The sequence below is a fragment of the Mesoplodon mirus genome, assembly GCF_964341445.2.
Source record: "Mesoplodon mirus genome assembly, chromosome: 3".
In the NCBI taxonomy this organism is placed as follows: Eukaryota; Metazoa; Chordata; class Mammalia; order Artiodactyla; family Ziphiidae; genus Mesoplodon; species Mesoplodon mirus.
The window spans coordinates 103,001,144-103,012,540 of record NC_138978.1 but is presented as its reverse complement, the minus strand read 5'-3'; the positions used below and the strand labels follow the sequence as shown (position 1 = coordinate 103,012,540).

The 11,397-nt window shown below is 52.0% G+C and overlaps 1 protein-coding gene across 1 annotated transcript; it reads left to right on the top strand.

Annotated features, from left to right (window-relative positions):
- The first annotated feature begins 2,078 nt into the window (after nt 1-2,078).
- On the top strand, nt 2,079-4,321 carry AMIGO1 (adhesion molecule with Ig like domain 1). Its single transcript, XM_082612967.1, has 2 exons — nt 2,079-2,290; nt 2,751-4,321. The coding sequence occupies exon 2, from the start codon at nt 2,818-2,820 to the stop codon at nt 4,297-4,299; it is 1,482 nt and encodes a 493-aa protein (XP_082469093.1). The 5' UTR covers nt 2,079-2,290; nt 2,751-2,817; the 3' UTR covers nt 4,300-4,321.
- Nucleotides 4,322-11,397: the final 7,076 nt, after the last annotated feature.

The following is an 11,397-nucleotide window of genomic DNA, read 5'->3' as shown; positions in this document are numbered from 1 at the left end:
GCGGCATGTGGGATCTTCCGGGATCGGGGCACGAACCCGTGTCCCCTGCATCGGCAGGCGGACTCTCAACCACTGCGCCACCAGGGAAGCCCTGTATGACATTTTTTAAAATTGAAAAATAGATGTGATTTCAGAGATGATGTGTGTGATAGCCTTCCTCCAAAATGGTCCCCAAAGATCATCTCCTCCTGGTATTCATAACTTTGTGTAGTCTCCTCCCATACTGAATCAGGGCTGGTCCATGTGACCAAAGTGGAGGTGACAGGTGTGACCTCATAAAAAGCTAGGTCATGGTGACTTCTGCCTTGCTGTCTCTTGAATCTCTTGCTCTGAGGGAAGTCAACTACCGTGCTGTGAGGACACTCAGTCTTGTGGAGAGGCCTCTACAGTGAAGAGCCAAGCTCTCCGGCCAACAGCCGGCCAGTCATGAGTGAGCCATGTAACTGAGCCTCTGTGGAAGTTGATTCTCCAGCCCCAGTCAAGCCTTCCATTGACTGTAGCTCCATTTGTTTGCAACTGCTAAGCCGAACTGCCTTTCAAGCCACTCCTGAATCTCTGACCAACAGAAACTGCGAAAGACAATAAATGTATATTCTTGTATTAAACCACTGAGTTTTGGGGTAATTTGTTATATATATACTGCAATAAAGAACTGATGCAATGTGATTTCAGAATTTCCCACACCCTGAATACCCGCCCTACATTATCACTGATGCCTGAAATAAACAGGAAAGGAAAGACCTTTTCACATTGTGCATAGGGTTAACATGCTAATACCCCTTGAAGAGATAATACATTCCCTTAAATCCATGGTAAAACGTGACAGATATAAATTCTTTCTTTTGAAAACTCTTAGCAGGCTAATATATTGAGACATTAATTTGCCTTGTTCTTGCTGTTGTAAGAAACTAGAAAAAATAAAGAGGTAATTTCTCCCCCAGGGTCTACCATCTCAAGAACAGCTAGTCTTGAATTATAAGGTCTAGGCTCTTCTTACATCCCCTTATTCCCATGCCCAACCCCCAAAACACACACTGGTTAACAGCTTCTTGGTGTTTCAGGGACCACCCTAAAGAAGACAAGCCCCCGCCCCCTTCATTTTGAGGATTAGGTAGCAGAGAAACTATGCTGGAATTGCTCCATAAGGGGAGGGGAAAGAGCTGATACCGGTTTAGGAAGAGGGCAAGTGCCAGACTTAAGGGATGAATGATTTCCCCCAGGCTGGGAAGGATTTTGGAGTTTCCAGGAATGGAAACTTGTCCCTGGCTTGTATGCAGTCGGTGTGTGTGTGTGAGAGAGAGACTGAGAGAGAGTTGCCTCACAGGGTGTCTGTGCTTGCACCAAAGATCCTCCCTTACCCCTACTCTTGCCCATCCAGCTTGTAGGCTGTGGAGCTGTACCCTTTTCAGTGGTACCCCAAGAGTCGTGGAACAGTAGCATCAAGACTGAAAAAAAGAGGCCCTTCTCCAAATCTTTCCCCCAAATGTTGGAACTTCGCAGACCTAGAGAGAGGGGAGGGAGGAACCTCAGAACGTGACTAATGAATTTCCCGCCAACATTAACAGCCGGGAGCTGAACCCAGATTTCTCTAATTTGTAAAATTAGAAGACATGTGACGCATCTTGGCCCGGAGCCAGTTGCAGCGAATTCACTTCAGTTAGACCTACTTTTCCTGAGAGCGGTTTGGTAGGTAGAAGGGTGGCGGGGGTGAAGGGGCTGGAAGAAGGTGGAAGAAGTAATTGGGGAACTAAGGGGCCAGAGCCCCCCTCCCGACACTTCTCGCCAGGTCCCGACACTTTTCCTCGCCAGGTCCCGACACTTTTCCTCGCCAAGTCCCGACACTTTCTGAGAAGGAATGAGCAGCGCGCGACCGCCCGTCCGCCAGTCGGGCTCCGACACAAACACACGCACGTGCGCCCCGCCCCCACCGCGCGCACGCGCCCCGAGGCTCGGCGGCGGCGGCGACGGGCGCGCGCGCGGTGTTCGCTGCCCCCACGCCGATCCCAGCGTTCGGATCGCGGCGCCTCCCGCTCCCAGCACTGCTGCACGCCGGCCCAGCGGACCCGGAGACGGTGGCCGTGGTCTGGGGGCTCCGACGGCGCAGCGGTCGAGGCGGCGGCGCGGGGGGAGCGGAGCGGAGCCCGGCAAGACCCCGGGAGGCGATGTTGCCGGGCGCGGGCCCCCGCGAAAGGCGGGCGCCGCGGCAGGCCGGCCGGTGAGGCGCCACCAGGGGAGGCCGCGACGGAGCTCCCGGACCCGCCATGGGCTGAGACACGTCCTCGCCGAGCAGGTGCAGTGAGCAGAGGTTCCGCGGGGGGAGCCCGCCCCGACAGGCCCCGGGGCCCCTCAGCCCGGTTAGGGCTCGCCCTACCCAGCCTGTGCCCGGTCAACCTTCCTTCAGCACCTCCCCAAAGGCCCTGCTGACCCCGCCTCCAGACCCGGGCCCTGCAACCCCTGTAACCCCAACAGCCCCTGACGCCCCAGCGATCCCCGTCCTCCGCTCCTGTGACCCCAGCCCAGCAGGCCCTTGTGCCCACCTCCTCCTCAGTCCCAGTATTTTGAGCCCACCGCCTGCACAGTGCTTGGGAACTACCCAGCATCTCTTCCTTTCTCTTCTAGGCCGCGGGGGGGGGGGGGAGGAGAGGGGAAGACAGGAGAGTCGGTCCTTCCCGCCAGAGAACCCGGTGACCACAAACCCATCCTCTTTCTCTTAAGCCTATAGTGAAAGTGACCCTTCCTTACCCCACCAGAACATGCCCGGGTGACTTCCTCTCAGATCTCCCTTGTGGCCTTCCTCGCCCCCTCCCCAGTGACACTATGCAACCCCAGCGTGACCTGCGAGGCCTCTGGCTCCTGCTGCTGTCCTTGTTCCTGCTCCTCTTTGAGGAGGCCAGAGCTGGCCGTCCCTTGGTTAGCTGTCCAGCCGCCTGCCTGTGCGCCAGCAACATCCTCAGCTGCTCCAAGCAGCAGCTGCCCAACGTGCCCCACTCCTTGCCCAGCTACACGGCGCTCCTGGACCTCAGCCACAACAACCTGAGCCGCCTGCGGGCCGAGTGGACCCCCACGCGCCTGACCCACCTGCACTCCCTGCTGCTGAGCCACAACCAGCTGAACTTCATCTCCTCTGAGGCCTTTTCCCCAGTACCCAACCTGCGCTACCTGGACCTCTCCTCCAACCAGCTGCGTACCCTGGACGAGTTCCTGTTCAGTGAACTGCAGGCGCTGGAGGTGCTGCTGCTCTACAATAACCACATTATGGCAGTTGACCGCTGCGCCTTCGACGACGTGGTCCAGCTGCAGAAACTCTACTTGAGCCAGAACCAGATCTCCCGCTTCCCTCTGGAACTGGTCAAGGAAGGAGCCAAGCTACCGAAACTAACGCTCCTGGACCTCTCCTCCAACAAGCTAAAGAACTTACCACTGCCCGACCTGCAGAAGCTGCCCGCCTGGATCAAGAATGGGCTGTACCTGCACAACAACCCGCTGCACTGCGACTGTGAGCTCTACCAGCTCTTTTCCCACTGGCAGTACCGGCAGCTGAGCTCCGTGATGGACTTTCAGGAGGACCTGTACTGCATGAGCTCCAAGAAGCTGCACAATGTCTTCAGTCTGAGTTTCCTCAATTGCAGCGAGTACAAGGAACGTGCCTGGGAGGCCCACCTGGGTGACACCTTGACCATCAAGTGTGACACCAAGCAGCAGGGGATGACCAAGGTGTGGGTGACACCAAGCAATGAACGGGTGCTAGATGAGGTGGCCAACAGCACAGTGACGGTGTCCAAGGATGGCAGTCTTCATTTCCGGCGGGTGCAGGTCGAGGACGGGGGTGTGTATACCTGCTATGCCGTGGGGGAGGCTTTCAATGAGACACTGTCTGTGGAGTTGAAAGTGTACAATTTCACCTTGCACGGACACCATGACACCCTCAACACAGCCTATACCACCCTCGTGGGCTGTATCCTCAGTGTGGTCCTGGTCCTCATATACCTGTACCTCACCCCTTGCCGCTGCTGGTGCCGGGGTGTCGAGAAGCCTTCCAGCCATCAAGGAGACAGCCTCAGCTCTTCCATGCTTAGTACCACACCCAACCACGATCCTATGGCTGGTGGGGACAAGGATGATGGTTTTGACCAGCGGGTGGCCTTCCTGGAACCTGCTGGACCCGGGCAGGGTCAGAACGGCAAGCTCAAGCCAGGCAACACCCTGCCGGTGCCTGAGGCGACAGGCAAGGGCCAGCGGAGGATGTCAGATCCAGAATCAGTCAGCTCGGTCTTCTCTGATACGCCCATTGTGGTGTGAGCAGGATGGGTTGGTGGGGAGATTCTGCCCCAGGAGAGGTAATGCACCCCTGAAGGATATGAGGGGATGGATGAGAGGGCTAGCTGCCCAAGGGAGTGGGAATTGGTCACGGGAATTGGTCACGGTTACAACAACAGGCAAGACCCCAAGCAGGGTGTGGCTGCCATGATTTTCAAATATGGATATGCTAACTCTCAGGCACATGCTACACCCCTACCCAGAGCCCTGACAGTTCTCAATGTGGTGGAGGAAGAGGAGTGTATCTGAGCTGGTGGGAACGAGGAAGGGGTGGGAGGAAGAGCGGATTCCTTAAACTTTTGAGGTCATCCCTAGCTCCTTAAGAGCAAATTACTTGGGGAAAAACCTCATTTTTTCCTCTATCTCTGCCCACCCACACCTGCGATGCTGTGTGTGCTGGCGGGAGCTTCCACAGCAGCCACGTTGGGGAAACGCTATATTATCTTTGACCAGGAAGTCACACTTCACAGCTGGGGAAACTGGAAACCTTTGGAAAAATGAGTCAGGAAAAGGCTGAGACCTTAATCAGTAACACTCCCCAATGCCGTCGTAAGACTTCCCACTAATGCCTTCCTCTTTCTGGATGAGCCCTGACGGGTCTTTGCAGGAGCCTGGCCTGTTGCCTGTCGGATATGGCAACAACGTGAGACGTGGTATCTGTGCCTTGTCCTGGGACCAGTGGTACAGAGGGGTACAACATGAACCGAGGGGTCCATGTCACAGCATAGATGCCAGCACAGAACTTGGAGATGGGGGATAAACTCCAGATTGGCTGATTCCCTGGTTGGTGAAACCCTTGGTTAGCATTTGATTCCCAGCACCTGTGTGTGACACCAGGGTGGAGGGTGCTAAAAGCAGAGCTTCTATGGATGCCTGCCACAGGCGTGGGATGGGGGCCTCTTTGCACTAGGAGGAGGAGGGTAAATCAGCCTCTATTATGTAGCATCCAGCTGGACCTACCTGATTTTCTGTGTATGCCATCTCTTCGTTCAGTCTCCTGGTAAAGTTCAGGTGGGGTTCTGAGTGTTCCCTAATATGCTGCTCTGCAAAGGAAGGAGTCCAGGAAAGTCTGGCCCCAGCTGGGTTAGACTGGGCTCGGGGATGGAGGGGGCCGGGTATGTGTCTCTTCTGTGTTGACAAAGCTGCTTTGCTCCTCTCTTAGAGATCTCAGCCCTGCTGCAAGGCCAAAGCATGGGATCTCATCATACGAGGAGATGGAATTGAGTGGTCTCTGCCACAGAAGAATGGCAATTTGGAGTGTGGCTAAGTTTTGCCCTCTCCACAAGGTTCCAGGCAGTCTTGTAACAGACAGTCAGTGGCACTAAACTTTCAAAAGACAGGGTCAAAAGGAGACCCTGTCAGCCAGAGGTCTGTGCAGTTGTGGTTGTCAGGCCCGAGGAACTTAAGAACAGGCCCAACGTTCCATTCCATCCCAGTTGCAGGATACTTTGGGTATAGAGACGACCACTCCCTTTGACTCTGCTGCAGGCCCTGGGAGTTGGTTGCTCTGAGCTTTGGCAAGGGGACGAGCAGGGCCAAGGTGAAAATGTTCTCTGACGTTGGTCTTTTCAGTCTCTCCCCTCTCTCCCACCAAGTCTCCTTCCATCGGAAGTTCTCCAGGTCTTCTAGTTTTCTGATCTCTCTTTAGGTTCCAAGAAGTGATATTTACCTGCGGGTGAAAGCTGCTTGCTAGGAGGGCCTAACTCCCACTGCCTATTAAGATTCGGGGAGGGAACTGGAACCCAACGTCTGCTTCTTGTCTGTTCCTGGGATGTCAAGACTGCTGTCGATCCTTTATTAGTAACCTAGTTTTGTCAAGAGAGGTGCAGCATTTCCCTCAAGTACTTGCATGCTCATATGGATGCATGCTTATAGGTCTGCATGCACCCCAGCACCTTGACTTCCATCAGGACAGTGAGTCTTCAGTCCCCACTAACGTCCACTTCCAGAGTGGTTTCCACCTATGTGCACAACTTCATGCACACGATTTTCTTGCCCTGTAGGAGAGACAGTGACCACGCCGGGCTCCACAAATAAAAACTTCTGTACTTTAGATTTCTGAACTGCCTGAAGCTTCACCCACATCTCCACGACACTGAATAACTTCTCAGCAAAGGCTGGAGTTAGGGGAACTACAGGTTGAAGATCTTGAGAGAAGGGGTGATGAGGAAGGAGCTAGCCGGCTCTTCAGACCCCTCAGAAACCTTCCTTGGATCAAAGATGATATATGTGAGAAATAAATGTAGAACTAGGTCAGTGATGGACCCAGAACACTGGCAGGGGACCAAGGAGCTGTAAGTTGCTCTTCCTGTGTTAACTGCCCTGGTAAGATGGGCAGGAGGAAAAAGTTGTCTGGTTATATTCCAGAGACTTCTGAAGATTCTGATACTGAAGCTATAGGAACCAGGAGTCCCTCCTCATACCAGGGACTCGGGGAAAAATCTCACCTCCATACTGCAGCTTCCCCTCTAGGCACCATCTAGGGCTCTGAAAATCTTTAATGTCAAATGAAGTGGGTCTTCTGGGGCATTCTAGCTGAGTTCCTGAGGTCTAGGAGGGCCATTTGCTTCATAAATCCTACCCAGTTTAGGGCATAATATCAATAAAAGGCCCTGAGGATCTAAGTCTCCCCACTGTATCCACTGGGTTGGCCAGTACCTACCAGTTTGAGAGACTGGTAGACGTGCCTGGCTGCCCCACCAAGAGACTGAACTGATGAGCCTCTTCCCGTGGTTTCAGTCGATAGAACCCCAAGGTAGCTTTCTACCTGGGGGATTGGTACTCAGTGTATGTAAGCTCACTAGAACCCTGTGTAGGAAACTGCCAGCTCTGGTTATAAGAACAGGTCGAGCCATCACCCCAACCCCCATAAACCAGACATGTCTCCCAGGAAGCAGGTGCCCCTGGAGACAGTATGACAGGGCTCTACAATCTGTCTGTCTGATTATTTGTGATTTTTTTTTCTTTGCCTGTATTTATGAGGCTCCTAGGAAGGAGCCAGTAGCAGGTATACCCCAGCTGGGGAGAGTAAAGCCGACTGATTCCAGTTTTCCATGTGTCCTTATCTTTGTACTTCCCTGTAGCCCTGCTGGCGGAGCAAGCAGGCCTCCCCATGTCCAGGATCCTCGTCCTCCCACTTAATGTACTCTCAGGCTGGCAAACCTTGGAGCCTCTGGGCTCCGAAAACTAGACAATGATCATTAAACCTGGCTTGAGTCTCTGTTCTGGCATAGTCTGTGACTGGTTTATTTATCTTTTCAGCCTGTGGCTGGGGTTCACTGGACCTCAGAAGGGTGTGGCCTGTCTAGGGGGAAAAGAGTTACATGCTGTTATAAGGGCATGGGTTGAATCCACATCTAGGCATTAAGATGGACCAGGGGTCAGCCAACCTTTTCTGTAAACAGCCAGACAGGAAACGTGTTCGGCTTTGCAGCCCATATAGTCTCTGTTACAACTACTCAGCTGTACCGTTGTGGCAGGAAGGCAGCCACAGACAGCACACAAATGAATGACTGTGGCTCTGTTCCAGTAAAACTTTATTTATGGACATTAAAATGCGATTTCCATATCATTGTAACATGTATTTGAGGTTTTTTAACCATTTAAAAATGCACAAACTCTTACTAGCTCACAGACCATACAAAACCAGGCAGCAGGTTGGTTTTGGCCAGCAGACCATAGTTTGCCAACCCGGCAGATACTCTCAAAAGAAATGTCACTGAAGCTTTAGCAAGAGAGAGTTTAGAAATTCTGTGACTTGGGGCTAGAGCCTGTAAATAAAGAAGGCTTTCTGGATCCCTGGGGAGGAGGGTTGCCTCCCTGAAGAGTTCTCTTAAAAGTCTGGATCAAGCCTACAAACTGTACCATGGAAAATGCTTGGACTGGGTTAAAAGAAATGATGGAGAGCGGCTCGGTTTCACAGTATTTTGATTATTACCGGTATATGTTCATGTCGTGAATGGTAACCATCTTAGTTTGGCTTAAAGTATATTAATCTAATAGGAGTGTTATTATTCATTGACAGTGTAATATGTCCTAGGCATTGCACAGAACACAGAAATGCGGTCCCCACTTTCTTGGTACAGAAGACAGCCTACCAGAAATTGGACTGGATTCTACTAAACTCTGAACATGCAGTTTCTTTGGCTACTCTCTTGGTACTTCTGGAAGGAGATTGTCATGGTAGATTCCACAAGGGAAGAGGAAATGGCATAAGGAAAAAAGAAACTAAAAGAATCAGAATTTGGGGAATTCCCTGGCGGTCCAGTGGTTAGGACTCCACGCTTCCACTACAGGGGGCACGGGTTCAATCTCTGCTTGAGGAACTAAGATCCCGCAAGTCATGCAGTGCAGCCAAAAAATAAAAGAATTTGAATAATTACCTAATTTCTTACATTGATAAAATCTTGACCAAAGGACAGTCCTCCCCTGTCTGGAAAGCTGTCTTTTTCTCTTCATGAGGAACTAGTAAAGTGGTGAGGGATGGAGACACCTCACAGCCAGCCGCATCAGACCAATCAACCTTGGCAGTCAATGAAATGACAGATGTTGATGCCAGAGCACCCCCAGAGTCTACATTTATATAGTATTTTTTAATCTTTCCAAAGCAGTTTTTGCTATGGCTGAGTTTAGCCAAGAGGGTGAGCTGATAAAGAGAACAGATCTGAGGAAGACTACTGAGAGTTCTCCCCTGTATTTTGGCCTGTGCCAAGCCCTGTCTCTGTGCCTGAAACGTTTTGATACTCCTTTCTCCATCATCCCAAGGAATCCGTGGCTGCATCTCTTCAACCCTCCCCTTCTCCCCGCTTCCCCAACCCCCCAGGGAGTTCCATAGGTTCTGGCCAAAATGTGCAGTTTTGTCTGCCATGTCTTGCAGCTCTTCCCCTAGCTCCTCTTAGGTGGCACTGCAGGAGAATGGATGAGGTTAATATGATGGTTACCTTTTAGAACAGAAAATGGGAGTCCAGTGGATTGCCCAGTCTAGTCTCTCTTCCATCTGATGTCTCAAACTCCTTCCCTTTCTGCAGTTGTAGCTCTTGTACCCCTAATCTTGTCTCCCGGGCAACCACTGGTGAAGCTTCACTTTTCCCACCCACACTTCAGAAAAGGCTCAGGCCCATGCAGTAGTATGGTTAGCTCTTCTGGTCTGGCTACAGTGAGCCTATGCTGGATGCTTCCTCTCCCCAGGCTTGAGAGAGGAAAGCTAAAGCAGCTGCCACGTCAAGCCCTTTCATCAGGCTTATATTACTGTTGTGTGGAAAACATGAAGTGTTTTCCTGCCCTGAGGGCTTCCAGTCGACATAGGCTTTGTTACAGTCCCACAATCACAGAGGGCATGGAGAGAACCAACCTTTAGGACATGAGGCCCTGCAGGAACTTCTAGGTGCCCTACAGCACTGACATACATAAGGTGAGAGTCACTGACCCCAAAGTTGGGGGGTGTGTATGCATGTGCACGCCCATACAAACATACACACAGGTTGGGGAGCACTGTAGCTGGACAGAACTTTGTGCTGCTTTTCCTTCACCTCCCACTGCTCCTTCACTTGGCCGTAGTTTGCTTTAGGCGTGGCCTAAGTAGAAAGGCTGAGCCCAGTCTTGGGCATCCTTAGAAAGCACTGTGAGATAAGTGGGAATCTGCTTTAAAGAGAGGGGTGCTGGGGGCCTCTTACGTATACTCAGTGAGACAAAGTTGAATCCTCTGGTACCGGAGACTAGCCTGAAGTAGCTACTTAATCTGCTTTTAACAGAGGTTTAAAAAATCTGGGGGGCTTCCCTGGTGGCACAGTGGTTGAGAGTCCGCCTGCCAATGCAGGGGACATGCCCCGGTCCGGGAAGATCCCACATGCCGCGGACCAGCTGGGCCCGTGAGTCATGGCCGTTGAGCCTGCGCGTCCGGAGCCTGTGCTCCGCAACGGGAGAGGCCACAACAGTGAGAGGCCCGCGTACCGCAAAAAAAAAAAATCTGGGAAATTCTAATAGGTAGATTAAAAACTGGAACTTATTCCCTGCACATTGGTAACTTAGTCAAGACTTCTGGGTGGGTGGGTGGGTAGGGAGAAGGTGGACTTACTGGAGGGAATCTGTCTGCTTTAAGCTTAGCCCAGTGCTGGAGACTGTCTACATCAAACCACCCTCCAGGGCAGTTCTGGGGCACTATTCTCCTGCCTTTCAGCTGTGTCTTCTCTGTGCCTATGGTTTGCTGAGGCCATGACCGCAATGCCTGACTAGTGTTTCATTCCTGGATCCCAGAATAGGGAAAAATAAAATAAAATAAAACCCACCAAGATTAAAAAACAAATACTGAAGCCTCTGCGCTCCTGGGGTGCCTGCCTCTCTGTGTCCACTCCAGGCAGATTGCTGGCTGTTCTCAGACCAATGGAATGGAAAGTATCCTTCTCCTAATTTAAACATAACTGCTTTCATGGCGCATGTATGTGTGTGTGCATGTGCGTGTGTGTTTTAATTCCAATAAAGTCCTTTGAGGAGGAAGGGGCTGTGATCCTACTCCAAGAGCCTGAAACAAGGAAGGAGAAACAAACCCGTGAACAAGCCAGGGGTTGAGTCTCCCAGCTCCCCACCTCCACCCTGTGCCTGGGTGAGGGCCTGAGGCAGCCTGTGGCTATGGGGGAAACCAGAGGGTTGGTGTGGCAGTGCTGTGTCCATTGCTGTTGCTCCTCCCTTCCTGGATTGTCTGCTCCACCTTTCCCTCAGAAGAGCAGAATTAGGTAGGAGAAATTTAGATAGACTTGTGACCAGGAGCTCCAGACTAAGACCAGCTCCAGGAACTTCAGGCTGGACCTGGGGGATAACTGACTCTCAGATTTGCAATCAGCCCCGTGACTTGAAAGCACGAGCTGGCAGCACTCAGGGCAAGCTTCACTAGAGTCATAGCCTCGGTGGCATTCCTGACCTTGCATCTAGGAGGAAATGTCTGTGTTCTCCAGTGATGGCCAGCAACACAACTTCTCTGAGACTTGGGTCCTCTAAGCATCATTATCCATAACTGTTTATTGCCTCCCTAAAAGAAGCATAAAACCCAGAGCCAGGCTGAGTGAAAGAGAGATAAGGACAAGCACG

What these genes read in the sequence shown, in the direction of transcription:
- AMIGO1 (XM_082612967.1), top strand. Translation starts at nt 2,818, where the DNA reads ATGCAACCCCAGCGTGACCTGCGAGGCCTCTGGCTCCTGCTGCTGTCC.